The 25,720-nt window shown below is 38.7% G+C and overlaps 1 protein-coding gene across 2 annotated transcripts; it reads right to left on the reverse strand.

Moving 5' to 3' along the window:
* Positions 1–826: 826 nt before the first annotated feature.
* On the reverse strand, positions 827–25,232 carry LOC131234303 (uncharacterized). 2 transcript variants are annotated; one of them, XM_058231089.1, is made up of 15 exons: positions 25,035–25,232; positions 24,873–24,961; positions 18,798–18,861; positions 18,578–18,693; positions 16,637–16,703; positions 16,421–16,469; positions 11,957–12,042; positions 8,697–8,989; positions 8,554–8,609; positions 7,952–8,037; positions 4,428–4,520; positions 3,430–3,844; positions 2,409–2,962; positions 2,020–2,251; positions 827–1,274 (listed from the first exon to the last, which is right to left on the reverse strand). In XM_058231089.1, exons 1-15 carry the CDS (start codon positions 25,230–25,232, stop codon positions 1,003–1,005), a joined length of 2,670 nt encoding a protein of 889 aa, XP_058087072.1. In that variant the 3' UTR covers positions 827–1,002. The 2 variants fall into 2 exon arrangements, with proteins under 2 accessions (XP_058087072.1, XP_058087063.1); XM_058231080.1 differs by having other exon boundaries at positions 18,798–18,864.
* Positions 25,233–25,720: the final 488 nt, after the last annotated feature.

Below are 25,720 nucleotides of genomic sequence, written 5' to 3' on the forward strand. Positions count from 1 at the left end.
AAATAATCCAATTTTCTTAATTGGAAGATGGCCCAGATTCCACAGGTTGAAGTCTTGGGGGCGCCCGCATGTACCTAAGCTACAGTTTTCCTGTGTCGCAGGCCACCGTGACTTTTCAACCTGCCTAGTTTTGAGGCAGACATCCTAACATGAGCTACATAATAGATTTAACACTGACGTCATGGTAGGATCCACAACTAATTTATATATTTATCACCAGTTCTCCCTCCTGCTTTTTTTTTTTTTTTTTTTCCTTTCTTTCTTTCTTTTTAAATGATTAATAGGCTACTTTGTAGGAAAAATTGTGCAACTCTCCCCAGAAAAGGAGAACCGGCCAAAGTTGCCGACCATGGTTCTAAAACTCAGTGACTTTACTCAAAAACTTTGGTAGAGTCACCACAAAACTCGTTGGTGAGCTCAACTCAATCATGACTTATCCACAACTCAGTAGAGTCAGATCACAGACTCAATCAACTCAAAAGCAACCGGCTGTGACTCAAACCGAGCCACTCACTGGGTAATTACTTTTCAGAATATTAAAAGTGGAGGATGGAGTGATAGATTGACACCTGACCTGACCTTGGAGAGTCGAGTGACTCTTCAAGTCATGCGCTTCATCTATGACTGTTTTTTTGCCATTTTTTATATATATTCCTAACCCATTAAATAGCTATTATCACTTAATTATAATTATTAATCTAATAATTAAATATCAAGTTGAACCTTGGAGTTGATCCAACCCAGCTGGTCATCGAGTTGAGTCTTAAGTTTTTTGGGTTTTTAAACTATGGCGCCAACACTCATATCAATTAATTCAAGAATCTTAGACCAACCTATAGTAGATCCCATTTCACCAAAATCTAGAAACTTCCCCCATCAATCATAAATGCATCACTATTTATCTGAATGACAACACCCTACTCCACCCTACTGTGGAATATATAAGATAACACAAAACCTTAAGAAAGATTGAATCTAAAAAAGCTTAAATTCACCTCAGTCTCAACTGACTTCTTGTTCAGCAGTTTCGAAATCCTCAATCAAATCAGCATCATTTGCATTTTCATCTACAGCCATAACAGGCTCTGAACTATCACACCCGTCCGCCTGTGCCAAGGAAACTTTGTCCTTCCCCAAACGTACGGAAAGCCTTTCAAGCAGCTCCTGGCTATCTGTCTGGGAGACCATTACACTCAAGTTGGTCTTACCTTTCCAGCAGCCAATAGCAATTGTGGATGCATCTAATACAATGGTCTCTGGTGAATATTGGTCACCTGCAGTCACACAACAGTAACAAAGTGGAAACTTTCAAGTTCACAAACACAACAGCTGATAGTGCCAACCTGGCACATGTAGGACATCCAAGCCATGTATCATGTAGGGCTCACCATACCAAAATCTCAGGTCATTCAACTATCAGGTAGCCAGATATGTCAAGTTTCTTTAGACCATCCATTGTTCCCATACTATGTGGCCTACCTGACAGTCAAAAGGGTGGAGTTTGTGACCAGAAGACCTAAAATGTTGGCTCTATGCCCTGAGTTGATAGTTCTGATGTCCTGCATGCATGCCAGATTAGCACTTGTGGCAGCGGGTGGAGCTCTAGGACTAGGAGACCTAAACATAGATAATGTCCACATTATCAAGAACTCATCTCAGTACAGGTGGCACAATTGCAAGGGATCCGCACTGTTTACAGCTGGGCTGAGCAACTGTACCCCAAAAGAACACCAATTGGATGTCCCGAGTCCCCAATTGGAGAACTTTTGGTAATAGGAAATGGAAGGTTATACTCAATATTCAACAAGCAAAAAAATCCTCCAACCAGTCGGTCGCTGGGATCACCCAATGTTGTGATTTTTGGGGTAAGGCCAATCCACTGTAGGGCCCAACTGATGGATGGTTTGGATCTCATGCATGTACACTGAATGTACAGATATTGAATGCTCAGTAATTTGAACAATATTACTAAGCACTGGATATTTTTCCCAAAAGAACATTTAAGTATCCTAGGCGCACCTGTGTTTAATACTACAATGCAGCAACCTAACATCAACTTTGATGCCTTTTCGCCAAAGGCAGCGTCAACAAAATCTGCAAACTTGATGATTCTGTATCGCAGAAGGTGCTCAAAGTCAGCATATGACACAGATAAGATCTGTTTGCTGATATAAGGGAGCAGCAATGGCAATCCTTCCGACGATATCCGGTACGCAATCTGTGATGGACCTTCTTTTGATGTCTGCCGCTCCTGAAATACATCATAAAGCAAGAAATGATGTTTCAGGTCATTCACAAACCAACTGCTATGAATTTGAATTTGGGGAACAAGAGAAAGCACTGAATGAAACTTAGCAAGTAAAAGAGAAAAAAGAGAAGGGGAGTCAATACAGAAAGACAGTGCTTACGAATATCTTCAGGCCAAGGGAAGTAATCTTAAGTTGCTGCCCCACTTGGAAATTCAGTTTCAGAGCATCACGAACTGATTTTGATACATAGTAAATTCTCTTTACGTGGTGGACATCACTGTTCCTTGTCACAAGGTGGCCATCGAATGGAAATGATTCACTGACACCATAAAAGTTCCTAATGCTATTGATTATGGTATCATCTCTGAAAAATACAACAGGGTCAACCCCTCTCCACTTGCCTTGAATCTGTGACTTTCCTTTTTCACCCTTCGGTCTCTCCAGGTCACTCTCCCTATTTTCACATGCTTTGGCTTCCAGTTTATTTTCTTTGGTGGTATTCTCATTGGCGTCAACTTCCAAAGAAATTTCCATGGGCATTATAGATGTTTGTTTGTCCAGTAAATCTGCATTAGAAGCTGCTTCAGCAGAAACTAAGTTTTGACTGGGACCATCTTTTGATGAACTTATCTCTGGCATATCTTCAATAATATCGTCCGATAATTTCTTGGGCAACAAAGTCCCCTTTTTAGAACACTTGCTGATAGGATTCTCTGAAACAACCGGAAGACAAACAAAAAGAAAAAGAAAAAGAAAAAAGAATGACATGAGTTGCAATACTGTAAATTATCCTAGTAAATACCAGATGATAAATGCAGAAGATAATCGATGAGGATTGCGGCTCTCTTCACGAGCACAAAAGCGTGGCACCCGTGTGCAAGATCCAAGAAGGCTAATTCAGTAATCAGTTTGACTGAAGGCGCACATTTGATGGGGAACATTAGTTTTTTTATCGCACATGTGGCCCACCTGATGAGCAGACCAGTCTGATTTTTAGCCAGGTCAAATTAACAGCAAGGCTTGCCTGAAGAATACCCTGGCTCTCACACGTGGACTGCTCACATGTGTCCATATTGCCACCAATATCTTTAAAAGGGCTCATTTTGGACAACACCTTCATATAAAGAAGGAAAATCAAGTACGTTCTGTACCATTGTAAACAATTGATTATAGAAGTTACCCTGCAAAGGAGAAAGCTTGTGAAGAACAGCAATAAAGAAGGCTCCACTGTTTTGATCATGAGGCAGTATCCTCATGCAATGTTCAAGTGGAAGAACTGAGACTTCCCCCTTGCAATCAGTATCCGAACTCTGTACGGCTGTGCTATTGGGAGGTTGCACCAATTCAATAACAGTTTCACCACCATCAGTTGTGGTCATATGATTGCTACCATTCTGATGGCTCCCTTTCAAGTCAGTAAGATTTCCCGTCTCACTTTCAATTTCAGGTTTGCCCATCTCATTTTCTAAATCATCAGAAACTCTTTCTTCCACCACGCAGCTTTCACCAGAAGGAAACATGCTCGGTACAATCCCAGTTCTCCTGTATTTCGGAACATCTTTGTAAGAAGTGAGCCAGAGGCCCTTATCTCGAACCTGCCATGTTAACATTTGAGGATTAAAAAAATTAGATGCTTCATTTGGACACAATAAGACTAGGTAGATGACCTGTGAAGTTGTTTCACAGGAAAAGGAGAGGCCCATGACGCTGCACTAGAGTGTTACACGTGCACTTGTCAGCCCCCAAGAACATATGCATGTGTGAAATTTCATATGTTAAGAAACTCTGCTTTAACTTCATCAAATATACACTAAGCTGGTACAATATGGCCTGTTGTTTCTGTAATTCCAATAATATACCACAAGCAACTCAAGATTTATGGTTGTATCCACATACATGTTACAACAGACTCTAATTGTTCGACATCATCATAGAATTTAGGATCGACTTATGGTAGCATACAAAAGAGAACAATTCATACACTTAGCATGTACAATATGACCTATTGTTTCTGTAGTTTCAATAATATACCACAAGAAACTCAGGATGTATGGTGGCATCCACATACATGTCACAACAGACTAAGTGTCTGATATCATCATAGAACTTAGGATCTACTTATGGCAGCATACTAAAGAGAACAATGCCTACACACGTCTGACGATATTACTAGCTTACCTTCCATTGTCTAAGACCTGGGCGACGGACTAACTGAGGGAGCTCAGCAGAGACATCAAGAAGCTCGACCGCATCCCCACTTCTTCGAAGAACCTGAAGAAAGGACAGAGAGATGGTGGATAAAAAAGAAAACATTTGTCCCAGACGTGAAACCAAGAAGAGAGAAACAACACCCCCAACAGAAAGATTAGAAAACTTAAGAGAAAAATGCAGCAACAAAGCATTAGAAATAATACTTGCCAAAAACCAACTAGAATACATAGAGAAAGCGGCTGATTTTCATTATTATCTTCTTTAGGATAGTGATCTTTATTATCATGGCAAAGAACATGCCTACTTGGTAGTAGCAAGGATGCTGCAGGTTTTGCGTCGGGTTTGGGTAATAAGATTAGGCAGATCAAGAATCATGCTCCTGCACTTGGGGCATTAGGGCCACAAGACTCACAACCTTGACATGAAAATCCAATCTAGATATTTAATGGATCAAACTAAAGGTTGAGAGAGAGGGAGAAAGGAAGGGATCGTTCTCTACATGAAACATCACATCATTGCTTTCAAAAGCTCCTGTGCACCAATCTGGGTTACGAAGTAGGCGGAACATGTCATCAGTTATTTAGCAAACGATGAATGGCATGCATTTCTTCTGAGAACATAGAAGTTGATGTATTAGGTATTAGAGCAAGCCAAACCTCTCACAATTTTCCTAAGGTTTCCTTGTTTCATCTCTTCTACTAAATTCCTTGAACTTTAGAAGGGGGGAAATCCATGATAAACTGGGTCCACAACAGTAGCCTCTAAAAGAAACCTGTTTTAAGACCTCTGCTTGCATCCCTTTGCATCTCATCCTCCTACCTATTTCCCTCCAGATAGTTGCAAGCAGAAGAAATCATTGTTCAGTTGGTATGTGCACTGCAACTTCAACCAGGTCTGTCTCTGACACATTCTCCGAAGTAGAGAACATTAGACTGGAAGAATTGATGGCATTCACAATAGCAGCAAGAGGCTGATGAAATGCATTAAAAAAATTTCACCTAATAAATGAAATATCGCAAGAAGTCGACAAACTAAATGCGTCCCACACTTGTGTGGTATGTCTATGGTTCTTGTGAAGATGTATTATGCAGTTTGGAGGTGTGCGATTTGAGGAGAGGGATATTTTGCATTTGAATAATGCATTCATTCATACAATATCCACTTGGGCTGGTGGTGTGCAACTAGATCATCGTGTGTACCTTCGCAACAGCGAAGATTTCGATTAGGTATGGGACTAACCTGAGATCAAGAGCTTACCACATTGTGTTTAGCTATCCAAACCATGTATGAGACTGGTTTGGATAGAAGCTCCTTGTGATGGACCCCGCAGCTGGTGGTACCGTGTACTATCATCCCAACTACACCATGTATTAGTTTTATTCTTTACTTGTTATAGCATGCTTAGTCATTTGCATGCATTCATGCAGCTTGGTATAGTAAAAGTGCAAATTGTAATCTTCGTGTGATCTTTCGTAAGCCATGGTCCTTAATAAATATGGAACCATTCCTGGTTGGAGGTTTTATCTTCTTGGAATCACGCTGCACGTTAGGAATGGGACTAATGTGGGTTGTGATTCTTGGTGTGAGGATCCTATTGGCCTATGACATTGCGAGTTGTATTCCGATCATTCTTCATGCATTCTACTCACATTGTTCTATGTCATGCTTTCTTATGGTAACATGCCTTATAATAGAATGTAGAGTTTAACCGTCTTGGATATGATCACTTGCTAGGCTCATGACTCATAGTTACATATTTAAGTGGTATGCTTAACATTGATGACATACCCATATGCTAAACTATGATAACATATCTACCTTTGGTAATGTGCTCATCAATGATAACCTGCTTATCTGTAGTGACCCGTTCACGTATGATGATATGTCCCATTATGATATGTTCATGATAACTTGCCCATATGTGATAACGTGCTTGATTTGATAACATGCTCATGGTTGTTTTGGATTTTTTTTATTATTTATTTATTTATTTATTTTTTTAAAAATTTTTACGGGAGCATCTTGACAAGCCGTGTTTTATTCCCGGCATGCCGTTGACTCACTGAGTCAGGTTTTGCTCATACCAAAATTCCCAACATTTTTCAGGATACACTCAGCCTTAGGATGCATGCAGGAGTTGTTGGAGCTTTGTTGTTGAGATGATTGGACCACTGTATGTATATGATGTGAGATGATGTATGTGAGATGTTAGGCGACCTTGGAAGGAATCGGTCTGCCGTTAGATGTTGATATTGTATGTGATGTTTTTCCCTTTCAGATTTTTAGTATTTGTAGATGTAGCTCACCTAATTAGATTACACTTGTTAGAAAAAAAAAATTCTCTTGTCGTCATCGGATTCAGGAGTCAGAAAGTAACATTTCTAGTTCTAGGATTCTGGATGCGACAATTTGGCATTGATTTCATGTGATTTTATAACCAAAAAAATGGATCAAAACTTGAAAATGTTCATAGGATCGGAAATGGCCCCAAATCAGCTTAAATCTTGATATTGACTTGAAATTCGTGTTAAAGGGATTCAAGCTGAAGGGTTGAAATTCACAATAGATCTAGTTAGAAGTAGAGAGGAATCAAGAAAAAGAGATGAATAATTTTGTTTCTAAAGAAAGCCTTGGACTTCTCAAGTTTTTGTGCGATTTCGATCAATATCAACCAATATCAAGAATTTTATAAAAGGGATTGGTCATAATATCCCGCGATATGTCACGATATTTGCGACATTATATGATACATTACGATATTTTTGTGATATAAAGAATTTTAGTTACTAACTTGGGGTTTCGTATCGCCCAAGTGGGATACATGATCTCCTGTGGGATATCAATCGATGTCGTCGATATTGAAAACACTGCTAGCCACCACTATAACAACCCCCATAAAATGAGATCCGTTTCAGTTTCTCACATTGTTTCCTGCATCCATTTCTTGGTCTGATCATTTATGGCTTTAAATAGTTACATAATATACCGGACTACTGGTAGATAAAATTTCTTGAAAATTAGAGAAAAATTAATTGTGGTGAGATTAATAAATTGGAAAATGAAACAGAATATTGTACATAAAGGAAGTATTGCAGATTAAAAACATGTGTGCTCAGATTGCAAACATTCAAACAGACAAGTAGCAAATTCAATTGGTGAGGAAACGTCAGGTTGGAAGAGAGAATTAAGTAAAATACAAATAATACAATGTAGGACAATTAATCACTTGCTCTAAAAGCTTGAACTGATATAACATGGCGAATTAATCCATTTATCTCATAGCCTAAGTCCCAAATCCATGGGTTAGGTTTTCGGCTGAAACCTCCTCGCGGGCACCAAATCCATGGGTTCTGCCTCCTCGTGGGCCTCAAATCCATGGGTTTCACAGGCCGCCCACCCCGAGTGTGCCTGCGCATCCCACAGGCCACCCCACTCAAGCCCAGTGTGAAAATGCCCCCACATTATAATATCCTTGCTAAATACCACATTACCTCAGCAACGACAGCCTCATTCTCAACTGGATTCATTGAGCATGTTGAATAGACCATTCTTCCACCGACTTTAAGCAATGCTATACCTGCAATGAACACTACACATCAGTAGTAGTACATATGTTGGTGTTTATAGACTCGGCTTCAATGACCTTCCAACCTTCCAAATAAACTACAATGAATACTGCTCTTAGCCACAACCCTTAGCTTGCATTTGTGAAAGCAATTCATGTAAATTCAATATTGAGGAAACAAAAGCAGCATCTAAAATTTCAAATTGCAAGATATACAAAAATAACATTTGGGCCAACATGGAATAAGCATACGCAAGTTTCCCTTAGTAATGAAATTCGGGTGAAAATGGAGTCATTCTTGGTATCAATCAGACACCATTAGGGAAGCCCATACTTTGGGAGATGTACCGGCTAAAGGTGTCTTCAGAAGGGCCGTGTAGCAGAACCTCCTATCCATTACCTCGATGGGCAGCATGCCTTTTTTTTTTTTTTTTTTTTTCATTTCTTATATTGATAAAAAGAAGATAAATAAGAATAACATCTAGTGAAGAGACTAAATAATGCTCTTGTTTCTCCATTTAACCATACCGCGCATAGCAATCTGCACTTGAAGGCGGTGGACCCCATTGCCCATTCCTGCATTCCTGACATAAATACATACAAATTCAATGAAATAATTCAAAGTATAAATGGCATTAAAGGACAAACTAAAGTTATAAAAAAACATCTACCATTTCCTCCAAATGTCAGGGGCCTTACGAAGTGTACCATCTCCACTGCATGGAACATCACATAAAACACGATCAAATAACAGCTGTCTTTTGTTTGGCTCTTCTGCTCCATTTGATTGAGGGCTAGCCAACCCACCATCTATGCTTCCCTTGTCCAAGAAATTACCATTCACACTGCAACTAGGGAAGTGTTGAGCTTCATGGTTTGTTACTATCAAGTTGGCACTGCACATTCTTTTTGTCTGATGGATGAGAAGATTGCATCTTTGCACGTCAACATCATTAGCTATAATCTGGATCATCCAACAAATGAGAACCATGATCAGGACAAAAGAAAATTCATAGGCAAAATAAAGTGGATACTAGCCAATAAAGCAGGAGAAATTATAGAGTTCGGAACACCATTAATAGGAACCCAAGACAATAAAAATAATGAAAGTGATGCTTTTTCCCCTGCTACATGCAGGTTTGAGGGGGCAAACCTCCAGAAATAAGACAGAATTTTCTTCCAGAGTAGATAAAGGAAATAAGTTATTTTATTTCATTGATTGATTGATGCATATTTATTTTCTACTCATTTATAATCTCTTATGTAGGATCTTCCCAAGTCCTAATGATCTCCATTAGATCTAAATAGATCCATCCAAATCCTAATACCTCCCAAAGATCTAAGTGATATTTCCAAAATCTTACTGATCTCCTACTACATGTAGGAACGCTTCCTTTGGTAATAAATCTATATTCAAATGCCTAAATGCAACTAAACTAATTATGATCATTTTTTTCAACCTTGTCGTCAATGGTGTTTCAAAGTTAAAACATCTTCCTGAATCCCATGTAATATTTTCATATCAATGATTTCTCTTTAAATCCCACAGCTTACAAAATGCATGTGATTTGTTGAGATTTGCAGAATTTATTTGATCAACTACCTTGAGGGCAAGATTGATTTCCTCAAGGAGTGATACAAGTAAATGAATCACTTGAAGTTGTTTGTAACTCTCTTCAGCCAGACTTTGTCTTGCTTTCGAGCATGCTCTTCTTAAGTTATCTTCATGTTGTCTACCTTTACACTCAAATCAATAATATTTATCACCAAAATAGAAATGCTCATTTTTGATGAGGACATCACTCCACGAACACCTTTGCGTACGTATCAAATGAGGTGGGCCACACCGATTTTCCTATGGCTACGTGCGTACCCGTGATCGTGTTGAAGACCCCATGTGCATGTGTAAGCATCTAGAAGACCCCACGTTAGGAAGATGCACATGGACTGCTTTATGGAGTGATCCAAACTGTTGGATTGGAGGGACGTGACGATCGGATCATTGGATCACATGATCGGGCCATTGATCGTGGATCATCCACACTAGTTTTTCTTAGATTTTATCAGCTTATAGGATTTAGTTTTGTTTATGTTATGTTTGGACACTGTTATGAGTGTTTTTAGTTGATTTTCGTTAGACTATGGCTATTTTCGTCAAAATTCACAAAATATGGTGTTTATTGTAATTTTTGAACTTTCTTGGAGCTATAAAAGAGGGTGGGCGTGTGGCCCTCTCCCTCGTTAGATTTTGTGATTTAAAAAAAAGAAAAGAAAAAAAGAAGAAGAAAAAGCTCCTACTTTCTTCTTCTTCTCCCATCTCCATAAGATTTGCAGATACTTTCATGTGATTTGAAAAGAAGATTGGTGTGAGGCTAATCTTCATCAACAAAGGTGTAAGATCTCTATCTATTCCCACATCATCATATCTTTTCCCCTCCATCAAGGTATTTTCTTTAAGTTATTCGATTTTCCCATCCTAAGCCTTCATGTTCTCCTAAACCCATCTTTCATTTACCTATTTACAATCCCAAACTCTAAGAGACCTAACCCATCCATTCCATGCCACACGTGTGCCGTACGGCCACACCTTGTCCCTTTTGGCTTCCTTTCACTCTTAAATCATAAATCCCTTCCTTCTCTACCAAAACTTTAATCCTAAATCTAGAAATCCCTAACTTTTCTAGATTTTTCCAATTTCCTAAAACCCTAATTTACCCTAGGTTGTATTAGGCCCCCTACTTTGAAATAGACTTATACCCTATGCTAATAGGATGTCCCTACATCCATTAGATCCTAATTTTCTTTTATTTAATGATCTTGTGTGACGATGTTGGTAATTTAGGCAAGGATTATGCATGATGTTCTTTTTATTTTCATGGTATTCGTGATGATTATGGCAATGTTTGTGTTTTTTTGTTAATTGTTTTAATTCTATCACTTGATCTCACATGTTATTTGGTTCAGGCATTGGTCCTGCATCAGTTTCCCTTGGCCTCTTTTCCAAATAACACTCCTTTACTAACAGGGTATTTAGATGGCATAGAATACTCAGATGATTTGCCAAAGCTCCCAATTGGGAAGTAGAATCCGTTCCCATTCCCTGCTAATCACTCTAGAACCTGCTCAAACTTATACTTCATGGAGAAAACATAGTTTTGATATCTTCCATAGTATTCTTGGAGTTCTCCTGGAATTGCTTAGCTTTGGATTCGTTTTTTGATAACAGGATTTGGTCATAGCTCAGGATTCCAGCTTTGTATTGCCATTTTTGTTGACACAACGTAACTGCAAGCATCAACGAATTTTTGTTGCTATGATACTAGATGAAACAAACCCAAAATAATAAAAAGTGTTTTTTTCTTCTTTTATAAATTGCACTTTAAGATATTCTTCTGGAGCAGCAGATAAGGAAAAGACATTATTTTACTTCATTCATTGATTGATGCATACCAACTCATTGATTTTAATCAACTTATGTGATAGACTATTACATGGAGCGTACGGGTGTAACAATATTCGTGCAGCTGACCACAATTAATTGGGATAAGGTTTAAATGGTGGTGATTGACGCGTACCCACTCGTGTGTGTGTGTGTGTGTGTGTGTGTGTGTGTGTGTGTGTGTTATCTTATGTAGAATCTCCCCAGATCATAATGACCTCCGTTAGATCCAAACAAATCCATCCCAAACCTAAAAAATCTTCCTAATATCTCTTCTTCTTCTTTTTTTCCAAAATCTTATCTCATACCTCATGTATCATTCCTATTCGAGGAATGCTTATTTTGGAAATACATATATATTCAAATACCTTAATGCAACTAGCCTAATTCTGATCATAACAACCATGTAAATCAACTTGATTAAAGCAACCGAAGGAAAAAAGTGGAAGGACACAATTCAGAGAGAAGAAGAAGAAAAAAAAGGAACAGCACCAATCCATCAGGTAGTGATCCAGGTTCAGTTGATTGGTGTATTATCTCAAGCAATTGGAATGTTTTTGAACCTGGTGCTGCACACACTGCATCAAAGCAAATAGAACAGTCAAAATTAAGAATGTAAAGAAGTAACATCAGATATGGTACTCGAAATGATAATGCATATAAACAATATAAAACTTTTGATAAAACTCCAAATTGGAATATTAAAACTATAGCAGAAAATTTACAAACTCCCCACAATTTTTATTTTTATTTTTTGAAGCAAGGGTAAAAGAAGGTACCTCGTTTCAACACTTGAGGTCTTGGTATCGATCCCTAGTGGGGGTAGCTAACAGTGAAGTGTCAACTGACAGTGGGGTGTACTAACAAGCTAACAAAAAAAAAAGGGTAAAAGAAGGTAGTCCACAGGTAACTATTTTATTTGGTTCAGTGAGTTCCCACTGTCGTTAAAAATGGGACCCGCCAGTAAAATGATAGGGAACACCGTTTTATCGTGTGAGCCCTCTTTTGAGCAAGAATAGACCCAACTGTTTCAACCAGCAGGATCCTGCAAAACCAAATAAAATGGTAGACTTTGAACTGCCACATAAGACATCTTTGCAGAAACTTTCCAAATAATTTCATAAGTGTCTTAAATTACCTAGGCTACCACACAAGTATATGTCTACAAAGGCATTAAAATTAAGGGTCAAGCTAATATTTGAGTTAATTTTAGGGACTTCACTGTGATAGAGGACCCATGATTTTGGGCAGAACGGGCGTTTTTTCCCAATTACAAAAAAGTTATACAAAAAAGAGGAAGAAGAAGAAGAAGGTTAGACTGGTTTTATTTATTTATTTATTTAACATTGACATTTTTTTTTGATAGGTAAGTATGGGCTCAATCCCAAGACCTCAACATTGAAAGGCACTCGGTCCATCACTGAGGCATGGTCTTGGACCCTTTAACAATTTGGAGCAGAGTCGTGTTAATCAAGCCAATCAATTTTATGAGAGATTGGGCAAAAACCCCAATTTGTTGGAATTACATTATGTGGACTTCTGTTTTTATTTTTTTAATGACAACAAGGTGCTTCTAAATGCAACTAGAACTAGCAATAGGCATGTAAAATCACAATCTCGGATACGGAGTTGTGTGAGTTTTGCAAAATTATCGATCCTGGTTAATGGATCTCCGAGTGGCTTCTTCTCAGCTACTAGGGGGTTGAGACAAGGGACCCCCTTTCAACATATTTATTCGTGGTTGTAATGGAGGCTTTGAGCAGATTGATTAATAGAGGGGCAGAGGCAGGTTTGGTGATAGGATTTGGGGTGAATAATACAGATATCTAGAATACCCACTTGCAGCATGCTGACGATACATTACTATTTTCTGAGGCAGATGATCTAAAAGTGGGAAACCTTTGATTGATTATAGTTTGTTTTGAGCCTGTATTGGGGTAAGAGTGAGATTTTGGGGGTGAGTATTTCTAAGGAGGAGATTTGGGTGTAGGGAGGGTTCCTTTCCTACTTCATATCCTGGTCTCCTGTTATCATTTGAAGACCAACAAAACATCCATGGGACAAAGTGATGGTCTCAATGGAAAGCTCAGCACTTATCTTTAGGTGGGAGAATAACTTTAATTAAGGTGGCAATCAATGTTGTCAAAATCTTTATCATATCGTAAATCGTAGTAGGGGTTGAATCGTATCGAATCGCAAATCGTAAGAATTTTTACAAATTTCTTAAAATTTTGGAAAAAAAAAATGAAAAATATAAATACATCGGACAAATTTTTTTTAAACTCATCAATCGTCCTTTTGCCATCAATGTGTACTAAGTAATACCATGTCATGATAGTGTTAAAGGATTCTTATTCCTTTTTTTCGCCTTTCAAGAAACTACCCTCAAAAAAATACAAGGATCCTTTAATAATTTATGTTCTTATTACCTTTCTTGAATATAGAATCATTGTGGAAAAGCGGACTTTGATACTGTAGACCAATCAAAAAAGATATTTTGATTTCCAAACATCATTCCATAATACATATAAGTAAGCATGGTTGTAACGATCCACTAAAACATTACATGATTTAACGTTAGATAAAGTATATATCATTTAATCTCTTATAAAGAACAAATAAAATAATTTACCTTTTTTAAACGATTCTTAAAGCCCACACCAATTTAAAAACATAAAATGAAAGCCTAGTGAAGCTTAAAATAGAAGAGAATAAGTATAATTTGAATCGTAGATCGTAGGATTCAAATCATAGTACCGTAGGATTCATATATAAAGGGATTCAAAGTCGGATTCAAATCATTTTGCTTAAGATTCGACTAGGATTTTGACAACGTTGGTAGCAATGTTTGATCTCCCAGTTTATTATATGTCATTGTTCAATTGTCTGAGGTCAATATTGAATGGATTGGAAAAATTAAGACGGGATTTCTTGTGGAAGGGAGTAGAAGATAACTACAAATTTCATCTCATGAAGTAAGATTTTTTTTTTTTTTTGGGGGGGGGGGGGGGGAAATTGGAGGATATGAATCTAGCTTTATTAGGGAAATGGATTGGAGTAGAAGTGGGTTCCCAATGATGCGAGGTGATAGGCAAGAAATATAGGGTGGAAGAAAGGGGGTGATGGATTAAGTCATCATAGTTGTACTGATCATCATATCAATGAAAATATAGGGCGTCAACAAAACAACAAGTCTGGGAAGGGGTTGGTTTCTATCTCGAAGATAAAAAGAATATTAGATTTTGGGAGGACATATAGGTGGGGGGTAAAAAATTAAGAGGAATTTTTCCATGTTTAGCAAGGATCTTAGGAGGCAAATTTGAGGGTGGCTAGTTGCTTCTTCATTCAAGGAGAGGAAATTACGTGAGCTCCTAAAAATTGAGTTGATGAAGTGGTTAAAAGATAAGTATGGCAAGTTTTCAGTGAAATGTTTTTATATGTTGCTAAGCAGGGATGATAGTAATGTTGGGTTTTGTCCGACTTCATTTGGCATTATGGCACTCCTCCAAAAGTTGTGGCGCTCGCTTGGCTAGTAGGGAGGAAGAAGGTGCTTACAAAGTTACAATAGATAATTTTCACAAGAGAAAGATGATCCTTCCGAATGTATGTTTGTTATGCCTCCAAGACGAGGAATCAATTACTCATCTTTTCATACATTTTTTGTTTATGAAAACAATGTGGGATAATTTTTTCAAGTTCTTTGGAGTAGCGTGGGTGTCGCCGGAATCCATTGATAGTTTCTTTTTTATGTGGCATGGTGGGAGCATAGGGAAAATTGGGAGGAACATTTGGCGGTAAAGCTTGTTAGCAAGTATATGGGTCCTACAGTTTGAAAGGAATGAGAGATGTTTTAGAAACCGAAAGGGGCAGGTTATAGAGGTGTTTAGTAGGGCTAAATCCCATATGTAATGGAATGGGTAATGGCATCAAAAGTCATTGCATGCTTCTTGAATGAGTTTGGGTTACATCTAACGGGCCGGGTTTGCGCCAGAAAATGAGACCCATGAGCCAAACTGACCCATCCCCTTACAAGAAGCTTATAAATAGTGACAGAATTATGCAGCCCTATCTTCTATTTTAAGTGCATTCATATTGTTCAAATTGAGTGAAAACACTTCCCACTTTTCTTAGACAAGCAGTTAGCTATCATCTGGAAAATTGATCAAATCAGCAGTTGGTTTATTTATCTTCATAGTTCATACATAAGAAAAGGGTTAAACTTCTAAATTGGACATTTTAGGAATGATTTAACCAGTCAAGAGGGGAAATTTTGTGGTGATTCTATTATGATGACTGTGCTATGCAATCAAGTCCTTGCAAAAAAAATTGGGACCTCAGCTATAGTTACCATCTCCAGCATAGATTCATAAAAGATATCGGTTTTGAGAGAGTTATTACACACATAGTTTGAAAGGCTTCCTTTTTCTTTTGAACTGACAAATTTTTTTTTTGAAAGATGAAGCAATTTATAAACCCAAAGCCAAAGAGAACAAAACAAAGATTATCAGGCAAGTTTTGAACTGACAATGAAAATCAGGCAAAAGATTATCGAACTTATTAAAACAGCCCCAGCAAGCATCTTCAAGGCAACACTGAGAAAATGCAAACTAACACCATCTATGCTAAAAAGTCTGTTAAAGAAAAGAATTGTTTTTGCATTTGCCACATCAACTGAAGATTAGTAACTATTTCAATTTGCTGAATTTTGTAGGCCATTTATTTTTCTTCTTATTTTACTTTTATTAGAATCAATTTTGTAGAACATTTCAATCCTTATGTATTAGAAGAATCCAATTTGAGTTGTTTAACTTAGTGATATGGAGGAATTTACAAAACCAAGTGCAAAACAAAAGAGAAAGGTTTCTCTTTTTAGTATTGTACTGGGTTTTTTCTTTGTAAGGCAAGAAATTGTTATGGAGTTTAGATGAATTCTAAATGCACAAATAGCTTACTCACTATCAAGCACACAGTGATCTGGACGTACATCCAAGAATAATGGAGGTACCTGCATCCCAAAGATTGGAAGACAAAAAGTAAATGTTAGAGCAGTGAGATAATGCGACTACCGACCCTAAAATACCAAGACTGCACAGGAAATGGCAGAAGAAGCAGAGGTTCACAGTAAGAAGAAAAAAGTCATAAAATCTACAGTTATTAGATGAATCTGCAGACCATGCTAACAGCCTCTTGTCTTGTTATGTTCCCGATTTCATTTTCCTGCTTCAGAAACTCATGGAACCTGAAATTTATCAAACAAAATAATGAGCAACAATGGTTGTTGTGGGCAATGTTGTCATATGCGACCGCCTATGCGCATATGAGATTGCACATGCCCATATCCATATGCGATCGCATATTGGTCATGGCACATTAAATGTTTTTATTTTTATTTTTTGCAAAAAAAAAAAAAAAAAAAAAAAACCAACAACAACAACATTTTTCCTATAAAAAAGGCTTCCAAACCTCCTCAATTTGCAATATTCTCACCCTGAAACTCTCTCTCTCTCTCTCTCTCTCTCTCTCTCTCGGAAATTGGAATATCAAGATTCAAGCACTTTCAAGTTTCAAGGAAGACAGCTTGTTGATTTTGTTGTTACTTCTTACTTCTCTCAAACGTATGTTAAATATGCAAAATTAGTTACCTACTAACTTAGGAAAGTTCCCCTTAGTTTCTTATATATATATATATATATATGCTGTTGCATATGCAATTGTGCAATCACACATGATCGCATATGCGATTCGACAACATTGGTTGTGGGCAATCCACCATGGGCTTATTCATTGATGACACAACAGAATAGGCCAGAAGACTGGGTAACCAATTGGTCGTGCATCAAGGTGAACAACCATGGAGCCAACTTGTGATTCTTCCCACTTCATTGCTGATATGTACATACTAGAATTATTATTGTTGTTTTCTTTTCCCTTTGGTATATTTAGTGTTGCACTGCCATCTTACAGCCATTGTTCGAAGTATCCTCGATATTATCGAAATATCCCCGATATTATCTGTATCTCCAACTTGGAGATACCGATAACACTAGTAGTATAAAAAATCAAGTATCTCGCCAATATTTTTTATTGTGTAAATTCCAGGTGTTGCTTGTATCATCTATGTGTTGGTGATATTTTCATAATATTGTCAACGTATTGATATCACCAAAATTTTGTTTATTAAAAAAAAAAAAAATTTAAATTATTTTTTTTGCATGGTTTTATGCAGTGTTCAATTTGTCGACGATAATATCAATAATATCACGATATTGCTATTATCGCAACATGGGCAATATCGAGACAACAATCTTTCATTTCCTTTCCAGTTGTAGACGATTTCTTGGCAAAATATTATGTATTGTCGATATTATGAAATATCCACAGATGTTTAGATGGAAAGTTGGATAGTTGAATGGATGGATGGATGGGATGGTTGGACTAATTTCTTACGACAACAACACATGCTTTTAGGCCTCCATTAAAAGAAAACTTATTATGTATGCATTCTTTTTGCAATTTTTTTATTCCTAAATATGCAAATATTTGTATTTTATAATCTCTTGAGGTTTTACTGAAAAATTCCACCGTTTTCCCCTATTTCCTGGCATTTTCGATTATTGGCGATATTATTAGTGATATCAATATTGTTTCTGTATCCCCGGCCAGCGAAACTTATAGCAATACTGATACTTAAAACATTGGTCACAGCATGAGACAGCAGCATCCCACTTCAGCTTTAAATATGGGAACTGACATGTCTTATTACTGTTCATAGTTTATCTTGCTTTTCATCTTTTTTTTAAAAAATATAATTTCTTTTTCAATGAAAGAACAAACCAACTCGCCGTTGTCACACTATAAGCACCAACTTAACTTGGCCGAGGAGGACCTAAGTCAGTACTAACATGATTTTTTTTAATCCTTGAACAAAATAGAAATGCAAAAGCACAGCCAAAATACAACACCTCACAGTTTCACTAGTAATTGAATCAGGTTATAATAGAGGAGAGGATTAATGAGGTACTTTCGGTCATGTTCTACTTCGAGTATTCTTTTCACCAATATGTTCTACTTATGGGCCAACAATAGCAAAACCAAAGTCAATGCATCAATTACCTCTCAAGGGTTTGATTTTTCCTGAGCTGCATCCGAGAGAAATTTAAATGCCAAGCAAGATTCTCCGGATACCAAGGCAAAGGTCTAATAGCCTCCAGTTCATTATCATCTGTGACCTGTTAAAAATATACAAAACAAAAACAGTACAAACACCTATGAAGGACTGCAAGATAATTAGTATAGAGTTAAAAATTTAGGAAAATTGCAGGGATGCATCTACCTCAGACTCAAGTGATTTCATAAAATCATTCTCCAATTGTGACCGGATGTCCTTGAAAAACTGGCCGCTGAAAAATAGAGAAGGAACTGGCATTTCAGTGATGAGCATTGACGTATAGAAGTATATATAGTCGTGCACATGAACAATGCTATGATGCCTAGATGTTGTTTCCTCATTTACACAATATAACCTAGCATATTACACTAAATACAACAGATCAGCTACAGATGGCTTCATGCTAACTTAGCATGCGGCCCTGCCTTTTCCCACCAACCCGTTGCATGTGTGGGAAATCTGTGCCATACAAATAGCAAACCTTACCATGAAGATCACTAGCACAAAAAACATGAATGTTCATTCGTCGAGTGGGCCATGCCTTCAAAATTAATGGACAGCTGAGCTGTGACTCACATACACATGTGGCCCACATAACAAGTGAAAGAGCCTTGATGGAGGGGCCCACCTTGTGCACAGGTCAGATGTCTCAAGCGACATGGTAGTGGGAAAGTCACAGGTACATGCTACGTTAGACTGCAGCCGCCAAATAGGTGATCAGTTATCTGCACCAAGTACATTCGAATTACAGGGTTCGAACAATTGAATGAAAATAAAGAAAAATCCATATCTCAAACATCAGTTCTCGGCAACAAATATATTTGATTTATAGCAATTGATTAAGAAGTAACAAAATCAAAATCTTGACCATTTTCACTACACCCACTAGGGTAGCAACAAAAAGAAATTACCATACTAATAGTTTGAAGGGCGGAAAAAAAGCTTGCTAAGTGGAGGAGTCTGTACTTTAGGATGCCGGATTACTCTCATCAAAGCAGCTTTATTAAATTTGCCCATTTTCGATGCTCACAATTAGCCATGGACAACGATAAGTTAAGAATAGATTTTTTGTGGTAAGGGGTGGAAGAAAAAAAAATAAAATCATTTGCTAAAATGAGGTGAGGCGTGCAAGAGTTATGATGCAGGAGGAGCGGCTATTAAAAATTTAGGAGTGATGAATAGGACGTTGTTGGGCAAGTGGTTGTGGAGGTTTGGGACTGATGATGATGCATTTTGAAGTGATATAATTATATGCAAATATGGTTGTATTGAAGATGGTTGGTTCATGAAAGGCTCTTCCCTGTATATGGCTTCAATAATTTGCAAAAGGATCGCTTTGATAAAACCGTGTTTTAACAATGGATACAATTTTTGCTTGGGGATGGTGAAAACATTCGTTTTTGAAACAATGTATGGCAGGAAGGAACCCTTGCAATCAATATTCCAGAGGATAGGTAATATATCTTCGGACCAAAATGTTTTTGTAGCGCATTGCTTTTCGATGAGTGGCAATCTCGTGGTCCTTTTGAATGAGGAGGTGGCGGAAATGGCTTCTTTGCCGAACCATATCAATTTATATCATCGGTGAAAAAGATAAGATGTGTTAGCAAGTAGATAAAACTTGATGCTTTTTGTCCGGTCCTTCTATAAGGGCTTCAACAATTTGCAAAAAAAAAAATTGCTTTGATAAAACTGTGCTTTAACAATGGGTAGAATTTTTGCTTGGGGATGGCGAAAACATTCGTTTTTGAAACAATGTATGGCGGGGAGGAATCCTTGCAATCGTTATTCCAAAGGAAAGCTAGTATATTTTCGGACCAAAATGTTTTTTTGGCGCATTGCTTTTCGATGAGTGGCAATCCCGTGGTTAGGTCATCTTCTTGTCATCTATTCCTTTTGGATGAGGTGACGGAAATGCCTTCTTTGCTGAATCATATCAATTTATATCATTGGTGAAAAAGATAAGGGCCTGTTTGATTTTCCATGATACATGTAAATCCAAGTAAATAAGTAATTATTACTTTTTCACCTTGTTTGAAAATGTGAGAGTAATTCCACCTCGAAAATCGATACAAATGTGTTGACTTAAATATGTGGACCCCACAGTAATGTATATGATATATCCGCACCGTCCATCTATTTTAGTAGAATTTTTTGGGGCATGAGTCGAAAAATGAGGCAGATCTAACACTCAAATGGCCCACGCGAAAGGAAACAGTGGCCTTAATTCGTCCATCTTTGAAAATTATTTCCTTCACTAGGCCCACATTGAGGTTTTTTCATCATCTAACTCATTCATTGGGTCACACAGACATGGATAAGGGGAAAACACAAATATCAACTTAATCCAAAACTTTTAAGGGCCCCAAGAAGTTTTTAATGGTAGGCGTTCGATTCCCACTATTTCCTGTGGTGTGGTCCACTTGAGCTTTGGATCTGCCTCATTTTTTTGCTCGTGTCCTAAATTCAGCTGGCCTAACAAATGAGCGGTGTGGATAAGTAACATACATCACGATGGGCCCCACATTGATTTTGTAAATTCCTCGATTTAAGTGTTAAAAAAGTAAGTTGTCACATTCGCATTGGGAAAGATGTGGTAATTACCTAGGTAAATAATTATTACCCATTTACATGGTAATTACAGTTGAGTCGAAAAATCAAACAGGCCCTAAATGTGTTAGCAAGTGAATAAAACTTGATGTTTTTCAGTCTAGTCCTTCTATAAGGGCTTTAACAATTTGCAAAAGTATCGCTTTGATAAAAGCGTGTTTTAACAATGGGTACAATTTTTTCTTGGTGATGGTGAAAATATTCATTTTTGAAACAATGTATGGCAGGGAGGAATCCTTGCAATCGCAATTCATGAGGATTGCTAGTATATCTTCAAACCAAAATATTTTTGTGGCGCATTGCTCTTCGACGAGTGGCGATCTCATGGTTGGGTCCTATTTTTGTCATCTATTCATTTTGGATGAGGAGTTGGCGGAAATGGCTTCTTTGTTGAACCATATCAATTTATATCATTGGTGAAAAAGATAAGATGAGTTAGCAAGTGGATAAAAATTGATGCTTTTCTGTCCATTCCTTCTATAAGATGGGGGGGGGGGGGGGGGGGGGGATATTTGGTCCTACTACACTACTTCGAAGATAGTTGTATGTGCTTGGTTGGTTGAAAGGGGAGGAATCCTAACTGTGGAAAATCTCAAGAATGAGGAACGGTTCTCCCAAATATTTGCTTGATGTGTATGGTTAATTTGGAGTCAATGGATATAAGGGTCTTGGAGACTACAAAACATATTTGGTCATATGGAGTTCCTTCGAAGATAGTTGCATGTGCTTGGTTGGTTGAAAGGGGAAGAGTCTTGACTATGAATAATCTCCAAAATGAGGAATGGTTCTCCTAAATATTTGCTTGATGTATATGGCCAATTTGGAGTCGATGGATATAAGAGTTGTGGAGATCTGGAATGAAGAATGGTTCTCCCAAATATTTGCTTGATGTGTGTGGCCAATTTGGAGTTGATGAATATAAGAGTCTTGGAGACTATGAACTTAGCTCTCCAAGGGAAGTGGTGGTAGTAATTTGGTACGGAGGAGAACTCTCTTGGGAGAAGTCGATTGCGGTCAAGTATGGCTATGAAGAGGGGGGTGGTGGACAAGAGATGCTTCTATGTATAGAGCGTCTAGAGTGTGGAGGGGAATTTTTAGAATGCAAGCAAAATTCAAGGGATAGGCTCCTTGATAGGAAGCAAAGAGAGGGTTAGATTTTGGCAGGACACTTGAGTGTCGAGTTCCTCTTTCAAGGACGAGTTCCTATATGTAGTCTAGTAGGCAGTGTATAAGGACACTTAGATGGGGAATTGTTGGTCAGGTAGTGGATCCTTAGGAGTGTGGTTGCCATCGTGTTGTTGGTCCTATCAGACGAGGAAATCGAAGATTTTGGTCTACTTTTGCAAAGAATTTACTTGGTAGACTATTTATCGAGGGAGCTCAATAGCTTGGTGTGGCGAAAGGATGGTACAAGTCACTTATCGGTTAGCTCTTTCTATAAATTGATATGCTCTAATTCGATCATTGGTCATACTTCGATGGTGATGTTATGGCATTTCGGGGCTCCTAGAGGCATTTGCATGGCTAGTTGGGAGGAGGGAGAGTTTTGACCATTGATGACCTCCGCAAAAGAAGAATGGTGATCCCAAACATGTGCTTGTGTTCAGGCAATGCTGAGATAGTTGATCAACTTTTCATTCATTGCCCCTTTTACTTAGGGGATTTGGGATTCTATTCTTTCCTCTTTCAAGGTGCAGTGGTCCATTCCCGCTTTGGTGAAGGGCTTATTGAAGGCGGATCATGGGGTTAGTCTCCGCAAAAAAGCTCAGGCAAAGTGGCGGTTGGAGATTCTTGTGGCCTTTTGTTCAATGTGGAGGGGAATGAATGGGAGATACTTCAACAATATTGAGAATGGCGTTTCTTTTGTCATCTATAGTGTGAAATCTTTTATAGCTCAATTGGCCTTGTAATGCTTGTATCTTGCTTTTTGCTTGATAGGGCTGTTAGCTTTCGAGCACCATCTCGGCAACCCTTCGAGAAACAAAATAAATGAAAGTTCGTCTCTAAATCAAAATTCAAAAAAGAAAATCAAAGAAGAACAAGTAATCCAATTCCAGGATCGCAGGCTATGGAATGATGAGAGTAAATTTTATTATACTAAGTTCCCCACCACTGCCACCTCTATAGGGATATGCCTCTACCCTGTCGAGTTCCTCATATGCATATAATATTCTATTTCAGAGTTATTTCATCAAACCAAAAGAGGACAAACACCCTCGTGCACTTTGGAACCCCAAGTGAAATCCATGATTCAATCCGCAAGACCACAACCATGATATCAGGCATACAGTTCATAGCTCAAAAAATGCAAGGTGATTGGACTATACAAGCTGTTATGGGAAAATATAGTCCGACCACCTTCAAGGTCAGCTCGGCCTGACGAACGCTCGTCCCCGAAACACCTCACCTAGGAAAGCTGGATGACTTGACAAAACTAAGGGACCATCTAGAACAGATAGATCTGACGAGAGATCAAGTCCGAGCTATAGCTCGAACTGATTTAGTCTTGATTAGATCAGTTCGGATCGTCTTCGGCTGACCAATGGAGCTCAGCTCAAGTAAGCTTGGCTCGGATCGTCCTCGGTTGACCAATGGAGCTCGGCCCAGATTAGCTCGGCGTGTGATCCTCTCTAGTGTCGCATGATTCAAAGGTAACTGCCAACTCTCATCACTTGCACATAACTGCCCAACGCATAATTCCAGGGTAACTATCGACACTCACCACTCGCGCACATCTCACTTAATGGCCGAGATAGTGCCTTAGATTGCGGGCCATGCGGCCCTATGAACTCTATAAATAAAGGACTCCTTGATAAGGACAGGTATGTTGAATCTCACGCCCTAAATCCCTTAACACAACCAGACCCAGATTCCTAGCCTGACTTCGGCATCGGAGGGTCCCCTGCTCTAGCCAGGGTCTCTTTTGTCTTCTTCCTGTGCAGGTGTTCAGATGTCGGAGGAGGGCAGTCCAGATTCGTGCATCAACACAAGCCATCGAATCAAAGCCCATAAGAATGGACGGTCAACTTAAAACATTAAAATTTTTTAAAATAAATAAATAAAAGAGCAGCAGTCCGACTCAAGCAGGCAAAACTTGCTGAGATACGATGGTCAGAGTTGTCCAATCACTATTATGGGGTCGTTTGGATGCCTGTAAGTTCTGTAAGTGGAAAGTGAATTACAGGTAAGTCACAGGTGGTGTTTGGGGGAGGAAATTCACCTGTAAGTCACTTACAGAAAAAAAAAAAAAAAAAAAAAAACTGCCAGGAAACTTCAGGGGATTGGGGTGAGAAGTCACTTCCATGTAAGTGACTTACAGCTGAAAGTCACAACTTAGAAACTGACAGGCATCCAAACGACCATTACGATTTTCCAATCCATGGCACATCTACGTCTAAACAGACAAGATCAATGGTCTCAAACACATGGTATGACAGCATCTATCATCCTTAGCATTCACTTTCCTAACAAAAAAAAAAAGAGAGTTTCATATCATGTTCAGGAAGAAATTCATTGAATGAAATCGACCTAGACACGTTGTGTTTCATACTTGCCAAAGGAGAAGCAGAGAGAGATGAAACTGGAAGAGACGGAGAAGGATGAAGAAAGAAAGTAGCATTAGAGAAATACCTGGAGTTGATTCTGAAAGCGGCCGGCAACGGCTTGCGGAGAACGTGAAGGAATTCTTCCCATTCTTCTACAGGCACTATTTCTTGTTCCTGTGAAACGAAGCATATCGTCAGTGGAGAGCGAGGTTCTTAGAGAAAGAGAGAGAGTGTGAGAGAGAGATGCCTTGTAGTATTCTTCGAAAGCAAGGTTTTGGGTGGCGAAGGGCTGCCAGTCGGGATTGTTGCTGGTGTTGTTGCTATTGCTGTTATTGTCGTTGTCTGATGGAAGAGCGCGACTCTTCTTCCAGACGTTCTCTCGGTTCTGCCTGAAATGCCTGCGTTGAGTCCGCCCGCGTTTCTGTCCGCCTCTTCCCCCGCCCATGATCGTGCAGCTGCGGAGGGACGGCGAATGCTGGAGAGACAGAGACAGAGATTCGCACGATCCACAATCAGGGTTACCCGGACTAAATACTAGGAAGGTCGACGCGGGCTACTGGGATTGGAATCCACTCGAGGCTATGCACGTGGGAGAAGTTGCAGCCGTTCATCAGTCGGACCATGTGCCCGGCGCAAAATTCAGGTCGTTTCCGTGGACCGCGTCTGGACGAAAGAGCGTCTTTGTCGGTTTTTTTTTTTGTTTTCAACGAGGAGGATTAGCGGTCAGAGATCCCTGGGTACGGACAGGTGTTAGTGATCAGGACCGTTCATCAGGGACGCAGATTTCCCTGCTCTGGGAACCCAGGTGGGTCCCAATGTAATGTTTATAAGAAATCCTCTCCGTCCATCCGTTTTGTGAGTTCATTTTAGGACATGAGGCAAAAAATGAACCGTATCCAATTCTCAAGTGGGCCAAAAACGTGATAATTGAAC

Source organism: Magnolia sinica, chromosome 2 (genome assembly GCF_029962835.1).
Source record: "Magnolia sinica isolate HGM2019 chromosome 2, MsV1, whole genome shotgun sequence".
NCBI classification, from domain to species: Eukaryota; Viridiplantae; Streptophyta; class Magnoliopsida; order Magnoliales; family Magnoliaceae; genus Magnolia; species Magnolia sinica.

What these genes read in the sequence shown, in the direction of transcription:
- LOC131234303 (XM_058231080.1), bottom strand. Translation starts at nt 25,232, where the DNA reads ATGGGCGGGGGAAGAGGCGGACAGAAACGCGGGCGGACTCAACGCAGG. An exon ending in GACAAGAGGCTGTTAGCATG is followed by an intron (nt 16,470 to 16,636) that starts GTCTGCAGATTC and finishes TTTGGGATGCAG; the next exon opens with GTACCTCCATTATTCTTGGA. An exon ending in CCTGACATTTGGAGGAAATG is followed by an intron (nt 8,610 to 8,696) that starts GTAGATGTTTTT and finishes TATTTATGTCAG; the next exon opens with GAATGCAGGAATGGGCAATG.